This window comes from Paramisgurnus dabryanus, chromosome 1 (assembly GCF_030506205.2).
Source record: "Paramisgurnus dabryanus chromosome 1, PD_genome_1.1, whole genome shotgun sequence".
NCBI lineage: Eukaryota > Metazoa > Chordata > Actinopteri > Cypriniformes > Cobitidae > Paramisgurnus > Paramisgurnus dabryanus.
In genome coordinates, this window is record NC_133337.1 from 777088 (window position 1) to 801089 (window position 24002).

Genomic DNA, 24002 nt, shown 5'->3' on the forward strand with positions numbered 1-24002 from the left:
GAAGCTAGCATGAAGTTAGCATGATTAGCATGAAGCTAGCATGATGCTAGCATGATTAGCATGAAGCTAGCATGAAGTTAGCATGATTAGCATGAAGCTAGCATGAAGCTAGCATGATGCTAGCATGATTAGCCTGAAGCTAGCATGATGTTAGCATGATTAACATGATGCTAGCATGATTAGCATGATTAGCATGAAGCTAGCATGATGTTAGCATGAAGCTAGCATGATGTTAGCATGATTAGCATGAAGCTAGCATGATTAGCATGAAGCTAGCATGATGTTAGCATAATTAGCATGAAGCTAGCATGATTAGCATGAAGCTAACATGATGTTAGCATGATTAGCATGAAGCTAGCATGATGTTAGCATGATTAGCATGAAGTTAGCATGATGCTAGCATGATTAGCATGAAGCTAGCATGATGTTAGCATGATTAGCATGAAGCTAGTATGATTAGCATGAAGCTAGCATGATGTTAGCATAATTAGCATGAAGCTAGCATGATTAGCAGGAAGCTAGCATGAAGCTAACATTTATTGCGTTGCTAGGGTACTAAGTTTGGTTGCTAGGGAGAAAATTGCCATCCCATAATGATCACCCTTCAAGCCACAAGTAAAACGGTCCAACCCCCGTGTCTCTACAATGTTCTGATGCGGAGATATAAGGCTTTGTTTATTCCGTTGCTAGGGTACTAAGTTTGGTTGCTAGGGAGAAAATTGGCATCCCATAATGATCACACTTCAAGCCACAAGTAAAACGGTCCAACCCCCGTGTCTCTACAATGTTCTGATGCGGAGATATAAGGCTTTGTTTATTCCGTTGCTAGGGTACTAAGTTTGGTTGCTAGGGAGAAAATTGGTATCCCATAATGATTACACTTCAAGCCACAAGTAAAACGGTCCAACCCCTGTGTCTCTACGATGTTCAGATCCAGAGATATAAGGCTTTGTTTATTATGTTGCTAGGGTCTTCATATTTTGTTGCTAGGGGCGTGGCTTAATACCTCAATAAGAATCCCAAGAGACTGATTGGATGCCTGAGTAAAATGAGCCCACCCCTATGTCTCTATGACACTCTGGTGCAAAGATATCCATCTGGGCTTTTTATAATGGTAGTCTATGGGAGATGTTGCTAGGGTACCCAAAATTGTTGCTAGGGGCGTGGCTTAATAGCTCTGGGGTGATCCTAAGAGACTGATTGGATGCTTGAGTAAAATTAGCCCACCCCCATGTCTCTAAGACACTCTAAAGTGAAGATATTCCATCTGGGACGCTTTTATTCCCTTTTATGGGCATGTTTCCTGCCCCATTATAAGTCAATGGGAAATTTTGGGGGCCCCTTACACCCCAGGGGTACAGCTTACACCCCATTGTGAGGTATGTTCTTACAGAGCCTGTCAGCCTCCTTAAATGTGGTAAGCCACAAGTTTCTACAAGTTTCTCACTCGCAGCTATGACCCGTCAAAGTTTGTCTCAATGTTAAGTCAATGGAAATTTTGGGGTGTTTCAGCGCCCCGTTTAGGAATTCGGAAGGTCCCATCAGTTAGAAAAGATATAGCAACTCGAGTCAGATCAGACCGAAGGTATGTCCAAAGTTTGATGGCTGTAGCTTGAAAGCTCTAGGACGAGTTAGAGTTAGAAATTTTAGTCTCAGAAGAAAAAGAATAATAATAATAATAACTAGATAGGTACATTTCCTGAAGAAAATGTGAAGTGGTGCTTGCCGTGGCAAAATTCTCGGGACAATATATGATTATACTCCAACCCAAAAGTAAAACGTTCCAACCCACTATCCACTAGTGATTACACTCAGAGTCACGAGTTAAACGGTCCAACCCCCGTGTCTCTACGATGTTCTGATGCGGAGATATAAGGCTTTGTTTACACTGTTGCTAGGGTACTGTATTTGGTTGCTAGGGAAAAAATTGGCATCCACTGGTGATTACACTCTAAGTCACAAGTCAAACGGTCCAACCCCCGTGTCTCTACGATGTTCTGATGCGGAGATATAAGGGTTTGTTTACACTGTTGCTAGGGTACTGTATTTGGTTGCTAGGGAAAAAATTGGCATCCACTAGTGATTACATGCCGAGTCACGAGTAAAACGGTCCAACCCCCGTGTCTCTACGATGTTCTGATGCAGAGATATAAGGCTTTGTTTACACTGTTGCTAGGGTACTGTATTTGGTTGCTAGGGAAAAAAATTGGCATCCACTAGTGATTACATGCCGAGTCACGAGTAAAACGGTCCAACCCCCGTGTCTCTACGATGTTCTGATGCTGAGTTATAAGGCTTTGTTTACACTGTTGCTAGGGTACTGTATTTGGTTGCTAGGGAAAAAATTGGCATCCACTAGTGATTACATGCCGATTCACGGGTAAAACGGTCCAACCCCCGTGTCTCTACGATGTTCTGATGCGGAGATATAAGGCTTTGTTTACACTGTTGCTAGGGTACTGTATTTGGTTGCTAGGGAAAAAATTGGCATCCACTAGTGATTACACTCTGATTCACGAGTCAAACGGTCCAACCCCCGTGTCTCTACGATGTTCTGATGCGGAGATATAAGGCTTTGTTTACTCTGTTGCTAGGGTACTGTATTTGGTTGCTAGGGAAAAAATGGCATCCCATAATGATTACACTCTGAGTCACGAGTCAAACGGTCCAACCCCCGTGTCTCTACGATGTTCTGATGCGGAGATATAAGGCTTTGTTTACTCTGTTGCTAGGGTACTGTATTTGGTTGCTAGGGAAAAATTGGCATCCCATAATGATTACACTCTGAGTCACGAGTCAAACGGTCCAACCCCCGTGTCTCTACGATGTTCTGATGCGGAGATATAAGGTTTTGTTTACTCTGTTGCTAGGGTACTGTATTTGGTTGCTAGGGAAAAAATTGGCATCCCATAATGATTACACTCTGAGTCACAAGTCAAACGGTCCAACCCCCGTGTCTCTACGATGTTCTGATGCGGAGATATAAGGTTTTGTTTACTCTGTTGCTAGGGTACTGTATTTGGTTGCTAGGGAAAAAATTGGCATCCCATAATGATTACACTCCGAGTCACGAGTCAAACGGTCCAACCCCCGTGTCTCTACAATGTTCTGATGCGGAGATATAAGGCTTTGTTTACTCTGTTGCTAGGGTACTGTATTTGGTTGCTAGGGAAAAAATTGGCATCCCATAATGATTACACTCTGAGTCACGAGTCAAACGGTCCAACCCCCGTGTCTCTACGATGTTCTGATGCGGAGATATAAGGTTTTGTTTACTCTGTTGCTAGGGTACTGTATTTGGTTGCTAGGGAAAAAAATGGCATCCCATAATGATTACACTCCGAGTCACAAGTCAAAAGGTCCAACCCCCGTGTCTCTACGATGTTCTGATGCGGAGATATAAGGCTTTGTTTACTCTGTTGCTAGGGTACTGTATTTGGTTGCTAGGGAAAAAATTGGCATCCCATAATGATTACACTCTGAGTCACTAGTCAAACGGTCCAACCCCCGTGTCTCTACGATGTTCTGGTGCGGAGATATAAGGCTTTGTTTACTCTGTTGCTAGGGTACTGTATTTGGTTGCTAGGGAAAAAAATGGCATCCCATAATGATTACACTCCGAGTCACAAGTCAAAAGGTCCAACCCCCGTGTCTCTACGATGTTCTGGTGCGGAGATATAAGGCTTTGTTTACTCTGTTGCTAGGGTACTGTATTTGGTTGCTAGGGAAAAAATTGGCATCCCATAATGATTACACTCTGAGTCATGAGTAAAACGGTCCAACCCCCGTGTCTCTACGACATTGTAAAGCGAAGATATCCCATCTGGAACTTTTTTATTCCCTTATATGGGCATGTTTCCTGCCCCATTATAAGTCAATGGGAATTTTCGGGTGCCTCTTACACCCCAGGGGTACAACTTACACCCCAATGTCATGTATGTTCTTACATAGCCTACCACCCTCTTCAAATAATGTAACCCACATGTTTCTATGAAATCCTCACTCGTACCTATGACGCGTCAAAATTTTTCCAATGTTAAGTCTATGGGATTTTGCCCCATTGACTTTTCATTGGGCATTTTTGGGCACCTCTTACACCCCAGGGGTACAACTTACACCCCATTGTGATCCATGTTGTTACAGAGTCTACCACCCTCTTCAAATGTTGTAACCCACATGTTTCTATAAAATCCTTGAGCGGAGCTATGACTCGTCAAAGTTGGGCGCAATGTTAAGTCAATGGGATTTTTCGGGTGGTTTTTCGCCCCCCTTTCGGAAATCCTGCACCCGATCCCTTATAAAAGTCATAGCAGACGTGTCCTCAATAAGCCGGTCATTTTGAGCCCTGTTTTATTGGTCTACGACAAACCGTGTGGGACGAGTTACGCGCCGAAAAAGTGTCCAGATATAAGAATAATAAATAAAGATATAAATAAATAATAAGTATGAGCAATAGTAATAGTGATGCCTTGCATAAATGCAAGCACCACTAATAATAATAACTAGATAGAAAAGTTCGTCGGAACAAACTTTATGTTGGCTTGAGAAAGCCTAGTCTGAGAGTAGAGTTTGACAACTTAGCATGAAGCTATCATGATTTAAGATAAAGCTAGCATGATTTAACATGAAGCGAACATGATTTAGCATGAAGCTAGCATGATTTAGCATGAAGCTAGCATGAAGCTAGCATAATTTAACATGAGGCTAGCATGATGATAGCATGATTAGCATAAAGCTAGCATGATGCTAGCATGATTAGCATGAAGCTAGTATGATGCTAGCATGATTAGCATGATGCTAGCATGATTAGCATGAAGCTAGCATGATGCTAGCATGATTAGCATGATGCTAACATGATTAGCATGAAGCTAGCATGATTAGCATGAAGCTAGCATGATGTTAACATGATTAGCATGAAGCTAGTATGATTAGCATGAAGCTAGCATGATGCTAGCATGATTAGCATGAAGCTAGCATGAAGTTAGCATGATTAGCATGAAGCTAGCATGATGCTAGCATGATTAGCATGAAGCTAGCATGAAGTTAGCATGATTAGCATGAAGCTAGCATGAAGCTAGCATGATGCTAGCATGATTAGCCTGAAGCTAGCATGATGTTAGCATGATTAACATGATGCTAGCATGATTAGCATGATTAGCATGAAGCTAGCATGATGTTAGCATGAAGCTAGCATGATGTTAGCATGATTAGCATGAAGCTAGCATGATTAGCATGAAGCTAGCATGATGTTAGCATAATTAGCATGAAGCTAGCATGATTAGCATGAAGCTAACATGATGTTAGCATGATTAGCATGAAGCTAGCATGATGTTAGCATGATTAGCATGAAGTTAGCATGATGCTAGCATGATTAGCATGAAGCTAGCATGATGTTAGCATGATTAGCATGAAGCTAGTATGATTAGCATGAAGCTAGCATGATGTTAGCATAATTAGCATGAAGCTAGCATGATTAGCAGGAAGCTAGCATGAAGCTAACATTTATTGCGTTGCTAGGGTACTAAGTTTGGTTGCTAGGGAGAAAATTGCCATCCCATAATGATCACCCTTCAAGCCACAAGTAAAACGGTCCAACCCCCGTGTCTCTACAATGTTCTGATGCGGAGATATAAGGCTTTGTTTATTCCGTTGCTAGGGTACTAAGTTTGGTTGCTAGGGAGAAAATTGGCATCCCATAATGATCACACTTCAAGCCACAAGTAAAACGGTCCAACCCCCGTGTCTCTACAATGTTCTGATGCGGAGATATAAGGCTTTGTTTATTCCGTTGCTAGGGTACTAAGTTTGGTTGCTAGGGAGAAAATTGGTATCCCATAATGATTACACTTCAAGCCACAAGTAAAACGGTCCAACCCCTGTGTCTCTACGATGTTCAGATCCAGAGATATAAGGCTTTGTTTATTATGTTGCTAGGGTCTTCATATTTTGTTGCTAGGGGCGTGGCTTAATACCTCAATAAGAATCCCAAGAGACTGATTGGATGCCTGAGTAAAATGAGCCCACCCCTATGTCTCTATGACACTCTGGTGCAAAGATATCCATCTGGGCTTTTTATAATGGTAGTCTATGGGAGATGTTGCTAGGGTACCCAAAATTGTTGCTAGGGGCGTGGCTTAATAGCTCTGGGGTGATCCTAAGAGACTGATTGGATGCTTGAGTAAAATTAGCCCACCCCCATGTCTCTAAGACACTCTAAAGTGAAGATATTCCATCTGGGACGCTTTTATTCCCTTTTATGGGCATGTTTCCTGCCCCATTATAAGTCAATGGGAAATTTTGGGGGCCCCTTACACCCCAGGGGTACAGCTTACACCCCATTGTGAGGTATGTTCTTACAGAGCCTGTCAGCCTCCTTAAATGTGGTAAGCCACAAGTTTCTACAAGTTTCTCACTCGCAGCTATGACCCGTCAAAGTTTGTCTCAATGTTAAGTCAATGGAAATTTTGGGGTGTTTCAGCGCCCCGTTTAGGAATTCGGAAGGTCCCATCAGTTAGAAAAGATATAGCAACTCGAGTCAGATCAGACCGAAGGTATGTCCAAAGTTTGATGGCTGTAGCTTGAAAGCTCTAGGACGAGTTAGAGTTAGAAATTTTAGTCTCAGAAGAAAAAGAATAATAATAATAATAACTAGATAGGTACATTTCCTGAAGAAAATGTGAAGTGGTGCTTGCCGTGGCAAAATTCTCGGGACAATATATGATTATACTCCAACCCAAAAGTAAAACGTTCCAACCCACTATCCACTAGTGATTACACTCAGAGTCACGAGTTAAACGGTCCAACCCCCGTGTCTCTACGATGTTCTGATGCGGAGATATAAGGCTTTGTTTACACTGTTGCTAGGGTACTGTATTTGGTTGCTAGGGAAAAAATTGGCATCCACTGGTGATTACACTCTAAGTCACAAGTCAAACGGTCCAACCCCCGTGTCTCTACGATGTTCTGATGCGGAGATATAAGGGTTTGTTTACACTGTTGCTAGGGTACTGTATTTGGTTGCTAGGGAAAAAATTGGCATCCACTAGTGATTACATGCCGAGTCACGAGTAAAACGGTCCAACCCCCGTGTCTCTACGATGTTCTGATGCAGAGATATAAGGCTTTGTTTACACTGTTGCTAGGGTACTGTATTTGGTTGCTAGGGAAAAAAATTGGCATCCACTAGTGATTACATGCCGAGTCACGAGTAAAACGGTCCAACCCCCGTGTCTCTACGATGTTCTGATGCTGAGTTATAAGGCTTTGTTTACACTGTTGCTAGGGTACTGTATTTGGTTGCTAGGGAAAAAATTGGCATCCACTAGTGATTACATGCCGATTCACGGGTAAAACGGTCCAACCCCCGTGTCTCTACGATGTTCTGATGCGGAGATATAAGGCTTTGTTTACACTGTTGCTAGGGTACTGTATTTGGTTGCTAGGGAAAAAATTGGCATCCACTAGTGATTACACTCTGATTCACGAGTCAAACGGTCCAACCCCCGTGTCTCTACGATGTTCTGATGCGGAGATATAAGGCTTTGTTTACTCTGTTGCTAGGGTACTGTATTTGGTTGCTAGGGAAAAAATGGCATCCCATAATGATTACACTCTGAGTCACGAGTCAAACGGTCCAACCCCCGTGTCTCTACGATGTTCTGATGCGGAGATATAAGGCTTTGTTTACTCTGTTGCTAGGGTACTGTATTTGGTTGCTAGGGAAAAATTGGCATCCCATAATGATTACACTCTGAGTCACGAGTCAAACGGTCCAACCCCCGTGTCTCTACGATGTTCTGATGCGGAGATATAAGGTTTTGTTTACTCTGTTGCTAGGGTACTGTATTTGGTTGCTAGGGAAAAAATTGGCATCCCATAATGATTACACTCTGAGTCACAAGTCAAACGGTCCAACCCCCGTGTCTCTACGATGTTCTGATGCGGAGATATAAGGTTTTGTTTACTCTGTTGCTAGGGTACTGTATTTGGTTGCTAGGGAAAAAATTGGCATCCCATAATGATTACACTCCGAGTCACGAGTCAAACGGTCCAACCCCCGTGTCTCTACAATGTTCTGATGCGGAGATATAAGGCTTTGTTTACTCTGTTGCTAGGGTACTGTATTTGGTTGCTAGGGAAAAAATTGGCATCCCATAATGATTACACTCTGAGTCACGAGTCAAACGGTCCAACCCCCGTGTCTCTACGATGTTCTGATGCGGAGATATAAGGTTTTGTTTACTCTGTTGCTAGGGTACTGTATTTGGTTGCTAGGGAAAAAAATGGCATCCCATAATGATTACACTCCGAGTCACAAGTCAAAAGGTCCAACCCCCGTGTCTCTACGATGTTCTGATGCGGAGATATAAGGCTTTGTTTACTCTGTTGCTAGGGTACTGTATTTGGTTGCTAGGGAAAAAATTGGCATCCCATAATGATTACACTCTGAGTCACTAGTCAAACGGTCCAACCCCCGTGTCTCTACGATGTTCTGGTGCGGAGATATAAGGCTTTGTTTACTCTGTTGCTAGGGTACTGTATTTGGTTGCTAGGGAAAAAAATGGCATCCCATAATGATTACACTCCGAGTCACAAGTCAAAAGGTCCAACCCCCGTGTCTCTACGATGTTCTGGTGCGGAGATATAAGGCTTTGTTTACTCTGTTGCTAGGGTACTGTATTTGGTTGCTAGGGAAAAAATTGGCATCCCATAATGATTACACTCTGAGTCATGAGTAAAACGGTCCAACCCCCGTGTCTCTACGACATTGTAAAGCGAAGATATCCCATCTGGAACTTTTTTATTCCCTTATATGGGCATGTTTCCTGCCCCATTATAAGTCAATGGGAATTTTCGGGTGCCTCTTACACCCCAGGGGTACAACTTACACCCCAATGTCATGTATGTTCTTACATAGCCTACCACCCTCTTCAAATAATGTAACCCACATGTTTCTATGAAATCCTCACTCGTACCTATGACGCGTCAAAATTTTTCCAATGTTAAGTCTATGGGATTTTGCCCCATTGACTTTTCATTGGGCATTTTTGGGCACCTCTTACACCCCAGGGGTACAACTTACACCCCATTGTGATCCATGTTGTTACAGAGTCTACCACCCTCTTCAAATGTTGTAACCCACATGTTTCTATAAAATCCTTGAGCGGAGCTATGACTCGTCAAAGTTGGGCGCAATGTTAAGTCAATGGGATTTTTCGGGTGGTTTTTCGCCCCCCTTTCGGAAATCCTGCACCCGATCCCTTATAAAAGTCATAGCAGACGTGTCCTCAATAAGCCGGTCATTTTGAGCCCTGTTTTATTGGTCTACGACAAACCGTGTGGGACGAGTTACGCGCCGAAAAAGTGTCCAGATATAAGAATAATAAATAAAGATATAAATAAATAATAAGTATGAGCAATAGTAATAGTGATGCCTTGCATAAATGCAAGCACCACTAATAAGTATGCAAGATAGTAATAGTGATGCTTTGCATAAATGCAAGCACCACTAATAATAATAAGTATGCAAGATAGTAATAGTGATGCTTTGCATAAATGCAAGCACCACTAATAATAATATCCCTGAGCAATAGTAATAGTGATGCTTTGCATAAATGCAAGCACCACTAATAATATCCCTGAGGAATAGTAATAGTGATGCTTTGCATAAATGCAAGCACCACTAATAAGCTTAGATCGAAGAACAGTATGTTGGCTTTGTCAAGCCAACATAATAATAATAATAATATCCCTGAGGAATAGTAATAGTGATGCCTTGCATAAATGCAAGCACCACTAATAATAATAATAATAAGTATGCAAGATAGTAATAGTGATGCTTTGCATAAATGCAAGCACCACTAATAATAATAAGTATGCAAGATAGTAATAGTGATGCTTTGCATAAATGCAAGCACCACTAATAATAATAATAATAATAAGTATGCAAGATAGTAATAGTGATGCTTTGCATAAATGCAAGCACCACTAATAATAAGTTTAAAAGCAATAACAGTATGTTGGCTTTTTCAAGCCAACATAATAAGTTTAAAAGCAATAACAATATGTTGGCTTTTTCAAGCCAACATAATAATATCCCTGAGGAATAGTAATAGTGATGCCTTGCATAAATGCAAGCACCACTAATAATAAGTTTAAGAGCAATAACAATATGTTGGCTTTTTCAAGCCAACATAATAATAATAAAAAGTTAATGTACAACAACAGTATAAAATGTATAAATGCAAGCACCACTAATAATAATAATAAGTATGCAAGATAGTAATAGTGATGCCTTGCATAAATGCAAGCACCACTAATAATAATAATAAGTATGCAAGATAATAATAGTGATGCCTTGCATAAATGCAAGCACCACTAATAATAATTTTTGGAATAGTAATAGTGATGCCTTGCATAAATGCAAGCACCACTAATAAGTATGCAAGATAATAATAGTGATGCTTTGCATAAATGCAAGCACCACTAATAATAATAATATCCCTGAGCAATAATAATAGTGATGCTTTGCATAAATGCAAGCACCACTAATAAGTATGAGCAATAGTAATAGTGATGCCTTGCATAAATGCAAGCACCACTAATAATTATTATAATAATAATAATATCCCTGAGCAATAGTAATAGTGATGCCTTGCATAAATGCAAGCACCACTAATAATAATAATAATAAATTTTGCAATAGTAATAGTGATGCCTTGCATAAATGCAAGCACCACTAATAATTAGTATGAGCAATAATAATAGTGATGCCATGCATAAATGCAAGCACCACTAATAATAATATCTTTGAGGAATAGTAATAGTGATGCTTTGCATAAATGCAAGCACCACTAATAATAATAATAATATCCCTGAGCAATAGTAATAGTGATGCTTTGCATAAATGCAAGCACCACTAATAATAATAAAAAACCCAGTAAGAACAGTACAGCGCATTTTCAATGCACTGTAATAAAAAGCCCAGTAAGAACAGTACAGCGCATTTTCAATGCACTGTAATTAAAGCCCAAAGGCTTTCTGGCATGGCATGTAACGCATTACCAGGGAATACGTTTTGTTTTTCCACACTTATGTTTCATATCTTCTGTGTGGGAGATGTGATTGTGTTTGACTTGAGCTGTGACACAAGCGTCTTCTGATAAACAGTGTGTGATATAGATGAGCCTGTTTTCTGTGGCTTAATGAAGGGCGTTTTGTCGTCCTCGCAATTATCAATTATGTGCTCAAGTCTATTTTAGGAAACAGTTCATATCTCTGTGTAAAGCCTAATGAGTGTTTAATATAAGCTCTTACGTCTGGTTATGACCCTCTTTACATGTTTAAATGTGTCATTTAGATGTTTGAAAACAGGAGTGCATTAGCAGTCTTAAACTGTTTGTGCTTCAATAATGATGACTGTATTACAGTATATAATCTTTACAATCTGTTCAGAAAGTGGTGTCTTATTAGTGTCCCTTATATTAGATTTATGATAATAAAACCTTGTTTCTGTGTCTGCAGTATGGGCTACTGTGTTCTGGTGGTCCATGGGTTGAACAGACTGTATTCAATGGTCAGTCGATGGGGTGCAGCCGCACTTACTGTGTCCATGCTGGTTGTTCTTCTTCTCTTCTCCTGGAAGACCGTCCAACAGAATGAGATCTGGCTCTCCAGAGAAGCCTTGTTCAGGTCTGTGTGTCTTTATGGGGCTGTTTACACTTGGTATTAAGATGTGTTTCCAGGTATTTAAATCCGTCTCTTTTGTCCACTTTCGACCGCTTCTGTCTGGAATACTGTGAGGGGACGGTCCGTGAGACGGTGGGCGAGTCTCTCTGCTGTCATTCAAACGCGAGCGGGAGTAATTATGAGTTTATATGGACGCAAACTAATATTATGTCGGAGTCCACTGCTTGTTTAGCAATTATACATGCTGCACAGTGTTTTGTACGTTTATATGTTGGAGCTTTCTCTGAATTTTCAGCGCAATTGATGAAATAGGATCGCGCAACTTTCACGCTTTCAAAACGAAACTACGGAGAACACCCGCAGTAGTTTTATCAATGAAAGGCTAAAAATAGCGCTGTTCACCGTATGTTCACGCCAGAAGTCAAAAAAGACGTAAAACTTGTGACCTCAGATTAGATAAATGGGCGGAGAGAAGGCGGTCGCGTGTGGCTGTTCGAACACTTCAACCACTTCAACCCGGGTGTGCCTCATAAGTCTTGAAAAGTGAAGCCTCTGGCTCTTTGATCGCCCCCTGGTGGCTGGCTGCAGTACAAGTCATAACACCGCCCTCTCCATTCAAACAAATGGGACTCTGCTCTAAATAAAAAAATTATTTACACTTCCGATAAAAGTTTCCGAAAGATAGTTTTAGTCCTTTTAAGTAGTTGTTATCACATTGATATATGTTCAAGTGTTCATTTTTGTGATAACTTTCATTTTAGCTAGTTATTTGATGCTATAGAAACGGGGCGTGTCGTTAAGATTGGCGTGGTTTAATTGGTCGCGTGAGCGTTTGGGCGGAAGTTTGATACCGCGGCTCCGCCTCTGGCTCCACGGACGATTCCTTCTGCGCATGCCCTGGCTCCAAACTGACGTTTTCACGTAACATGGCGGCGACCGTGGACGGACATTTTTGGCTTCAATTCATTACAATGGAGGGAGGCGACGTCGCGTCTATGGGGGTAATTTCATGCCAATATTATTGAAAATGGACAGAGTAAAAGTCACAAATAGATATTACAACTTGTAAACACAAAACGCAATCTACAAATAGATTAAAAATCCACAAACACAGTCCTCGTGATCCGCAAATGTAAAACAAGATCTACGAATCGTCTTTGTGATTCACAAATATAAAGCATGATTTACAAAAAGAAATCAGTGACTTGTACTTGAAAACCAGAATTTGAATGAATGTAAAGTGACTTCTTTGCAGATGAATATCATTTTCTATTTGTAGATTGTGTCACATTTGTTTTCAGAATTCTGACACTATTGTTTCGCTTTGGTGACAAAATAATGCCATAATCGTTGAAAATGAAGAGACTACAATTTGTAAACATGAAACAAATCTGCAAAAAGGTTCCAAATCTGCAAACAAACTTCTCATGATCCGCAAATGTAAAACGAGATCTACAAATATATAAAAATCCATGAACAGACTCTTCATGACATACAAATATAAAATGCGATTTACAAATAGATTTAAAATCCGCAAACCAACTATTTATGATTCACAAATAGAAATCATCGACTTGTACTTGACAAACAGAATTTAAATGAATGCAAAGTGATTTGTCTGCGCATGAGGGTCATTATTTGTTTGTAGATTGTGTTGCATTTGTTTTCAGAATTTTGGCACAACTGTTTCGCTGTTTTCCATTAAAAAAATCTACAAATGCCATCCTCACAATTTGCAAACAAACACAGTCTAACTTGTATTTTCCAACAATTGTAAAAAGACATTCTTACACATTCTGTGCAAAGTTTAGCATGCAAGTGTTGAATCTGTGTTTGCAAATCACAGGGCATTCACGAATCCTTCTGCACAAGTCTACAGATCTTTTTGGCACTATCTTTCCGCAGAGTTTGTCACTACGATCCACGCGTGTAGTCAGCCAATCAGGGGTATTGCTTCAAAGTAATGCCACGCCCCCTCAATAAGCTCTTTTCAAAATAAAAGCTGGGCTCACTGCCATTTACCGTTGCCGGTGTTACAGTGCTGAAAGGCGGCCAGACCGCGTTATCGATATTATATTAATGATATTAAAGCATTTATGTATAGCATGGCAAATATGTAGCATTAACGTGAACTAGAACAACCCCTCGTTTAAGTTATTATCAGTGCCTGACAATTCAGCCGAGGTCATTAAATCGTTAAAAACACTGCATGAAGCGGTTTTATCCTTAAAACATCAGTGTCTCTTCAACGAACATTTGCCGAGCGTCAGCGAGCCAGCTGGATGGAGTGGAGCTGCTAAGGTGACGCAGCTAAAATAAAGCAAGCGGGTGCAACGATAATATTGGATGTAACTTGCCGTAATTAACGAAAACATGAGCCTTATTTGACAGCAGCACTAATTGAACTATTTGACCATATGCATTTGATATACATACCGTGACCGGAATGCACTTACAAATCGCGCTGTTATTAGAAACATTTAACTGTTTCCAGACTAAGCATGGAGACAAACAAGCCGTTTATAGAAGCAGCTGCCTGTCAGCGTGTACGGAATGAAGTCAAAACGGTCTCGGTTTTTAGACCGGCAGTCTGCCTGTGCCATTCCACCCTAATCCGGACTGCAAATTACATGTTAATATTATATCCACCATTTACAATCCTTCCTTTAAGGTCTGTTCTGCTTTTAACAGCTCAAAGCTATTACTCTCTGTAGCTTTCGAGTCCGTTGTAGGCTACAGGTAAATTTTGCAGTTGTTTTAGTTAACTTTGCAGAGCATTTTATTGTCGGAAATGGTCCTGGGCTGGGTTTTCCTATAACGATTGAACTTAGCACTCAAGAGCGCTTTCTACAAGGTAAAACGATCGCTCGCAGCTGGGTTTTAAGTGCTACTAACGAGTCGCTATCCCTTTGTCGAGTGCTGAAATGCCACTTACTGAATGACTCGTAATTGTAGCAGAAGCTTGTTTAGGCTAATGATCTTCAGCCGATGTGCACTAATATTTTTTTAAATATTATTAATAATTTTTCAATGACTTATTAAATTTTTAATAATTTGTGCATCATGAAATATTATTTTTTCATATTTAGTTAGGACTCGTCCCACTGCGCAATGCCTTCTGCATTTTATAATATAGTTTAGATTTTTCTTTTTATTTGTTGTTTATTATCTATGTTTATTTATTATTAAGGATTATTGCATTGTACCGTAAATATTTATTTGGTTTCTTTAATCAGATGCCATACCCTTCAAAAAAATATTTTTTTACTGTAGCCTAGATGAATTATAGCAGCAATTGGTAGGAACCATTTATCAATTTGCTAGTACCAACTTTTACCAAAATTGTACCAAATACGTTTTCCTTCTTAATTAATTTATGTTTAGTCATTTAAATTTCATTTCTCGTTTGAATTTTAAATATATTATATTAAAGTAATTTAAACAAATAAACAAAGAAAAAAAACCCAATAAATAAATATAGCCTACATTTAAAACATTACATTATCGTTATTGCAGGAGTGCAATTTGCTGGTTGTCCTGCAGGTGACCTTGTAACAATGCTGTCTTACGATGCACTTATAAATTAACGATTACTCCAGAGCACTCGTAGATCTACGATGATTTTCGAGTGCTACTTAAGCTACAAAGCTTTTGGGAAACGGCCCATAATTCTAAGATGAATTTTAAGATTGTTTTTACGATCTACTTAGCGATGCTTTTGGAAAAACCCAGCCCTGCTCGTTTGGAATTTGCCTGGCGCACAGCTCTAGTCAGAAAGATTAAAAGGCGGGCTTTGTTTTTAAAAAATGTAATGCATTTCTATATATTACAATAATGAACAAGTCACCCATTTATCAAGTATCGATTCATTATTTTTACTTAATCCTTTTTGCTTTTTACAAAAAGTAGAATAGGCACGCATATTCTGCATTTAGCCAAAATTATGACTGTGGCATGAAGAAACTTTCCTATTTTAGTGAAAAATAAATAAGTTCTTTTGCTATTATTACGTAGCATATATTGATGATTTTAATAACAAATATGACCGTTTTAAACAAAACAAGTACACTGATAAAAATAATATGAAAAAAATTATACGCTGGATTTCCTAAAAAAAATACAGTGCATCATTTTTACATACACTTTTTTAAAGTAAGTTTTACATTGAATTTAAGCCTTTGCAATTTAAGCAATTGCAATGTTTAAGTAAGTTTTACATGGAGAAGCAATTAGGCCTACTAAAAATTCCATGTTAAATTTACTTTAAAAAGTGGATGCAAAAATGATGCACTATATTTTTAAGTTAATACAGCCTATTATTTTTTTATAATTATTTAATTTCCTTCTCACAAATTTTACATGATAAAATTTAGGAATTAACTAAATAATGTGTTAATCTAGAATTACTCACATTTTTGCATTATTTGTACTCAAAAATAGTTTTTGTTTTAACCTATTTTTTTATATAATTGACTAATTTTATTTAGTTAAATTTACTAAGCCACAAAACATTTTTTACAGTGTAAAATAAGATAAACGAAGTAGGTAAAACCGCATACCCAGCTAGACACTCAAATCGAGCTAGGCACTCAAATCGAGTCAAAACAGTCTTGGCTTTTAGACCCGCAGTCTGCAATCCACCCTAACCCGGACTGCAGGTGACATGTTAAAATTATTCCACCCGTTACATCAAATCAGTAGTGGTTCAAGCATATGTGCCGAACCCCCCCCTCCCATTCATTGTCCCCCAACCTTACCACCAGTGAATAAATAAATACATTAAATAAAAACAAGCACTTTAAACAAAAAGCGCACAGAATTCTTTTTTTTTGGTTTTTAACTGAATTCTAAACACTAAAGTTAATTCCTTAAAGTTAATTAAGGGTTAATCCCTAGTCCTCCCCTCGCGAGTTGTTTTTTGTTCAGGGCCTAAATGTGCATTGAAATATAGTTGAATGTATTTCATAAAATTAATAAAAGATATACAATTATAAATTATTGTTGAATTATCTCTTTTTCCAAGTATGTCATTATGCAAAATGTATCAAACTTTGAAAATGAAACAAAAACAATAACTTAAAAGTCCTTTTAAAAGCAGTAGTTATTAATGACATAACTGTATATACTGTACATTGTATATTTTGCACGTTTCTCATCCTCTTTTTAATCCTGCTTGACTGAAGGCTTCCGTTAGAACGTTTCTCGTTTGTCGTAAGGTTTTTGTACATTAAAGCTGTTGAGTTTCTCCCGTGGACTTTTCCCCCTCGTGCTCGGGCACGCTGTCTGCACGCTGTATATGAACTTGAACGCACCGCCTAAAATCGAGGGCAGGGCGCACACTTCTAGTTCTAAACAGGTTAACTGAAAGCACAATGACATTAAATGAGCTGACGCCTATTTCGTTTTTTTTTTTTCGCAGACGCGCACAGCTCCAGTCAGGACATATTAGCCAGTTTTGTATATCAGTAGGTTCCAAACTATTGCAACCCCATACGTATTTACAAGACCTACATTTTTTATAGAAATATAGGGGAAAAACACATTTGTTCCCTTTTAGTAGTTTTTTAACAAGTTTACTTAAATAATATTAAAATATAGGGCTGCACAATTATGGCAAAATCATAATTGTTTAGGCTACTGTATTTGCACTGAATTGGAAATTATATATTAGAAAAATACAATGAATTTTCAAGGCTGCAGAGAACAGTATAGCAGATATGGCTACTGAGGATTTAATTATATTATTTTATTACACGGCTCTCTGGAATGCTTGATTCTGATTGGTCAGTTGAGACATTTGCAGGTTCGTTATTTTCAAATAATAACCGCTCCAAATTAATAACGCATAGCCGGACTACTTGCACGAGTAAAATCGCTCCGCGTCAATAAAGATCAATAAGATCTTTATCTGTTTGGCGCCATCTTGTGACAAACACTGGACAACCACGACAAGACACAGACAGCTTACTAGTGCTGCGTCCGAAACCGCCTACTACATACTATATAGTACGCGAAAAGCAGTAGGCGAGGCGAGTAGTATGTCCGAATACATAGTATTCGAAAAACAGTATGCGAAAAGTACCCGGATGACCTACTACTTCCGGTTAGATTTTGCAGTGTGCATACGATGGACGCTTCACTATCCCATGATGCCCCGGACGAGGAGTTATCCAACGAAGAAGAAGAGGCACGCGGCTGTTTTCGCGCTGAAATGACATGACGTGATGACGATGTAGCCTATGTCACGTGATGTAGCAACATGGCGGATGTAGTACGTCCGAATCTCATTCATACTACCCGGATTCATACTATACAGTACCTACTGTTTTAACGCCAAGTAAGTAGGCACTTCATCTAATTCAGTACCTACTATACAGTATGCGGTTTCGGACGCAGCCTGAGACTGAACTTGACAACATAGAGCATGACAGCTACGAAGCCAACACACACAAAAATACAGAATGGGGATTAAAACTTCTCAAAGACTGGCTAAAAGAGAAAAAATGGAGACAGACAAGTATGAAGCAGAGGATCTTAATAAGGTATTACGATCATTTTATGCATCTGTGCAAAGTTTCGCGGAAGGATAAAAATGTTAATTTAAAACAAATATGCCAATAAAATGTTTCAAATTCATATTCATGTCCAGTTTTTTTCTTATGTGGCAAGTAGCCGTGTAATAAGCGGGATAATGTAGAGGCAGCCGGTAGTTATTGGGAAATAAGCCCCGACAGTGTGATCAGGACCCGACGCGAAGCGGATTATCCCTTACTTAATAGTCAGCGAGTCCCACTCCGGCAGGGGCGGATCTAGAAAATTATTTATGGGGTGGCATGAGAACTACAAGGGGTGGCAATGAAGTAAGCGTCCTTGCATGGTTGTCGTGGATTCAAGAAATTATATACTGTATATACTATATTCTGTGAACACTGGACCTCAAATTTTTATAACATTAATAAACGCAACAACAAATGTTCCTATAAGTAAGTACCCAAGCAGCTACCTTTAGCATCTCTGTAGCACCCTTTGTCTTAATACTAAGTTAATACATACAGCTTATCAATATCTAAAAACACTGACTGGTTGAACATAATGGTATAAAGACAGTTGTATAAATAAAATAGGATTGCCTAGTTTATATTTATGTAAAACATATTTGAAAGGCAAACATCTCTTTCTCTCATAACCCTCTTCGTTAATCCTTTCACTCACTTGATGATGGATTTCTGTCTTTTCACTTCTTTTTAGCTCTTTGCCATCCATATGTTTCTTTCCTTCATTACTTCATCTATTCTTTTCCCTTCCACAACATATTTTTCTGTTTTATTTGTACCTTCCACTCCCATAGTATTTGATTTTTCTATTCTTTTTGGTAAAAAGAATGGATATCAGCCTTTCTTTTAATAATATTCTGGAAAATGCCGCATTAAGTTGTCTTTCAAGCTTTCTAAACATACACAACACTGAATAGTTTTGTCTCCTTAACGAAGACAAATAAAAACATTAGACTATATCATAACGAGCGATTTCATATGCACGTATGGAATATTTTGATTGATGCAGTAGCTAACAAGACATGACGGGCTAGAAAGAACTGCTTTAAAGATATTTACTGCTTACATAAACCTGCAGTTCAGTTGTTTTAACTACCAAGCAACTACCTCGTGCAATATTTAACATCAATTTAATTTTTTTTTATTTATCCTGATGCAACATTTATCTATAAATATGACCGTATTTAGTACTCTGATTTGCCGATGTGATGCTCAACTTAACCACTTTAAGACACTAAAGAGAATTTGTTTTGGCAGCATGTGCAGAGGCGCACCTTGTCAACAGGCAAGGCAGGCAACTGCTTGGAGCCCTGAGCCACTAGAGGGCCCCCGAGTTTGTTTCTCGGATGGCCAGCTACGACAGGTGTCGTGAGCAATTCGGTCCCCCCGGGCAATTCGGTCTCCCCTAGGACCCCGCGCGACTCCATTGGCTGAAAAAACTCCTCATGGGTAGTTTTCTTAGCGCCTTATTACAATTCCTACAAAATCGCGCTATGATTTATGTAGTTAGAACGTTGTTAAAATTACAATTGATGTCTTTTAAATGATATGTTTCATATAGTAGTTAAGTAGTATATAAATGAGGCTATAGGTGGGAGATTTACACATTGCTTGTGTCATTTTATTATTTAGATTATTATACTGTACCATTTCCACTTTTGACTGTCTACTTATACAATTACTTACTCATTAATTACTTATACAAAACATGATTACTACATAGTTGAATCACACATTTAAATTAGAATTATAAGCCATGATTACTACACTTTTACTATTAAAAATATATATTCCGTAAGGTATGTTAATAATTTACAAAAAATAAAAGTATTGTTTTCGTAAAGCAGATGATGACACAAAAGTACTGACGTTTCTGCAACATGAATATTAGTTTATTATATTGTTTTTTTAGTTAACTTTTATTTTTTTTAAATGTAATGTTTCTATTCTGTACAACATAATTAGCTTGCTAGCCGCGTATGCAGACGAGATATTGCAATGAAACATTTTTGAGCAGGCATTAGTGCTAGATACCAATCAGGGTCCTAGGGGAGACCGAATTGCTCGGGGGGACCGGATTGCTCATGAACAACATGACTGCATATCAAAATTCTGAATGGATGGAATGTTGATTGACATTGGCTTAGCCCAGTCAAAATCCAACCCAGGTGGATAACTTGCCAGTTTTGAAAATGAACGTAGCGAATGGGTGACGTTGTATCGTTCAGTCGTAATGTCGCAGTTGATCCGTATGGATCACAACCCACGGTTTGGCTCGCATGTGATTGCCAGATTAATACGCAAATTTAAATAGGAAAAGTTTATCATTTGCACGTGTTTCAAAGGCTTGCAAATGATAACACTCAAGTGATTTAAAACAATTTAACCGCATATAAAAGGCGCTAAAGTGAGCAGCCCTCTGTACCCACATGTGGTTTAATGTGCCTGGTCCAGCTCCAGTCAGGCACGTGCCCAAGTGTAAATCTTCTGGTGTAAATCTCAAGTTTAAATTTTAACAGTTAACTAGTGCAATCCTTTACAAAGACAATCGCGGCAAAAACGGAACTATATGCAATGTAGTTAACCAATTTACGCTTGTAAAAGCGACGAAGCAGTCCTAATGATGCGTGCACGCACGCATTCATGTCCGCGCGCGTCTTTGCGTTCATTCGCGCACAACCGCATTCAAAAGACGCCATGCGAGTGAGTTAGCTTATATAAACATGACGAGACTAAAGGAAGTTTCTAAATAACAATGCTAATTTTATTTTGACTCGATCATTATTGGCTTCTGTAGATATACATCAGAAATGTTTTGTGCAAAGCAGGGAAAGGGAAGCAGAAAGGAGAGATGATGAGTTCATTAAGGGAGGTAAGACAAATTACATCCCCACCCTGTCAGGTCTCAAACATTGTCAAACAAATCTCAGGAAAACCTTTTGTCAAGTCTGTAGAATTGCATTGTTGCTGAGAAAATCAACAGATGTATGTGTTATACTGTTCTGTATTTTCAGATATGAAATTAATATTTAGTTTACTAATATTTAACTCTAGGACACTAACTTACATAACAGTTAGCAGTAACTATGACTGAGATTATTTAGTAGCAGTCATAAAATGACTGGTTTCTTAAAATATTCTTGTAAAAATATTCTTGTAAAAATAAGTCATTAATCATTGCTATCATTGTATAATGTAGAAAATATTTCTCTGCTGTCATTATTTCCAAACATGTTATGCCATTTATGCATCCAAACATGTTAATAATGTTAAGTATGATGAGGATTATATGTATCTTTCGCAGTAACTATTGCACTGTAGAATAGTGGCAAAGGATATTGTATAGAAGTATTGCACACTTCTTGTACACAGGGAATTTTCTGCTTGGGGCCCCCATAGACCCTAGTATCGCCTCTGAGAATGTGATGATGTGAGGTGCTTTATTAGATCAGAATTCCTCGCTACAGACGTGAAGAGACTCTTTCTTCATGGGCATAAGTTGCACGTTCATAATCATTCTTGCCTTTAACCTCAACGATGGAAAAGTAACGTTTGTGCTTTTTATACTTTGTGTTTGCGTCCGCTACCTTTGTTTTGAGCTCGTTGTACTTCCCATCGCTCTGTTGTTGCGGGTTTGTGCGACTCGGAAGGGATGGACTGCAGCGCGAGAACCGGGCTGCATGTGAGTGCCTTGGATGGGGCGATGCATCCTTTCACCGCAGTTTCCAAACGTCTCCAACCACGCCAGAAAAGATCGCTAGATTTGTCCTAGTCGCTTTTTTAATAAAGTCGCTAAAGGGGTCTAAAAAGTTTCTTAATCTAGCGACCAAGTCACTAAGTTGGCAAATCTGCGCGGACTTTTTTTACACTGTAAAAGACTTTCTGCTCGGACTGACTGCATGCTTGTGTATGAACTCTGCTGCCTCTGGTTGGCTAACGATGGAAATTAAGCCAATCACCATCAGCTACGTGGTTGTCCCACCCCGTCTAAGACACACACACACCAATCATCGTCAGATATGTGTCTCCCACCCCTAAACACACGCAGAGAAAAACTACATTGCCTTTCTGGTTAAAAGAGCCTACTCGGGTATAAATTATATATATTAGGATACCCGCGCTGGGGTGGCATATGGGGTGGCAATGCTTTTATTTAGGGTGGCAACTGCCACCCCGTGCCACCCCGGTAGATCCGCCCCTGCACTCCGGCCCTCATTTTGAGTGTCTAGCTGGGTGCACATTTTTACCGACTTTCTTTTTCCTATTTTGGTAAAAAATTAACAAGTTCTATTATTATGTAGCATACATTGATTTTTTTTTTTAACAAATATGACTGACTTATTCATTGGCAAATGCAGAACAATGAGGAGAAAGCAAAGGAAGGCAACACGCCTTTCTCCCTTATATGATTAAAGGCTTAAATGTCATTTTTAAACGAAAGCACATGCTTGTCAAATTTATGCTGGCTGGATAAATGCAGAATCAACAATATCTTAATTTTTTTTTCGATTTATTTGTTCGTATTCATTGACCCTTTTTTTTGTGCCAATTAGCACGATTTTCTTTTTCCTGTCACTCAGCACGAATTTCTATAGCCTATATTGTTTTCCATGAACACAAATACATATATCAAATACTGCCTGACGAAATTTTGTGACCGAGCCAGCATAAATTTGACAAGCTTAAACAGTCCGCTTTCGGTTTAAATTTGTTTTTAAATTAAATACATTTTAAAATTACATTTAGCTTATGTTCCCCATGATTAATCTTCTCATGGCAAGGTAGAGGCGTGTCGCCTATGTTCTACATGTTCCTTGTTGTTCTGCATTTGCCAATAAATAAATAAATAGGCTACTTAGTTTGTTTAAAACTGTCATATTTGCTAGATAATAATAGCAAAATAACTTATTTATTTATCACTAAAGGAAGGTTCCTTCAACGCCACAGTCATAATTTTGATTAAATTCAGAATATGCCTGCCTATTCTACTTTTTGTAAAATGCAAAAGGGATTAAGTTGAAAATAATTAATCAATACTTGATAAATGGATTAATCAGACCTGACTAGAGCTGTGTGCCAGGCACATTCCAAACGAACAGGGCTGGGTTTCCCGATAACGACTAAACTTAGCACTTAAGAGCGCTTTCTACGAGCTACTTAACGAACATTCGTTGTTCATTTACGTGCGTATAACGATCGCTCGCAACTGGGTAATGCAATAATCCTTAATAATAAATAAACATAGATAATAAACAACAAATAAAAAGAAAAATCTAAACTATATTTTAAATGCAGAAAGCATTGCGCAGTGGGACGAGTCCTAACTAAATATGAAAAAAGAATATTTCATGATGCACAAATTATTAAAACATGTAACAAGTCATTGAAAAATAATTAATAATATTTTAAAAAATATTAGTGCACATCGGCTGAAGATCATTAGCCTAAACAAGCTTCTGCTACAATTACGAGTCATTCAGTAAGTGACATTTCAGCACTCGACAAAGGGATAGCGACTCGTTAGTAGCACTTAAAACCCAGCTGCGAGCGATCATTTTACCTTGTAGAAAGCGCTCTTGAGTGCTAAGTTCAATCGTTATAGGAAAACCCAGCCCAGGACCATTTCCGACAATAAAATGCTCTGCAAAGTTAACTAAAACAACTGCAAAATTTACCTGTAGCCTACAACGGACTCGAAAGCTACAGAGAGTAATAGCTTTGAGCTGTTAAAAGCAGAACAGACCTTAAAGGAAGGATTGT

At 38.8% G+C, this 24002-nt stretch overlaps 1 protein-coding gene across 5 annotated transcripts in view; it reads left to right on the plus strand.

Annotated features, from left to right (window-relative positions):
• Nucleotides 1-24002, plus strand: part of tmtc1 (transmembrane O-mannosyltransferase targeting cadherins 1) — a 314969-nt gene that overhangs the window by 224236 nt on the left and 66731 nt on the right. For all 5 annotated transcript variants that reach the window (XM_065265568.2, XM_073815006.1, XM_073815028.1 and 2 more), the window contains one exon: nucleotides 11524-11691. In XM_065265568.2, the coding sequence (XP_065121640.1) occupies nucleotides 11524-11691 (168 nt within the window). The remainder of the gene's footprint in view (nucleotides 1-11523; nucleotides 11692-24002) is intronic.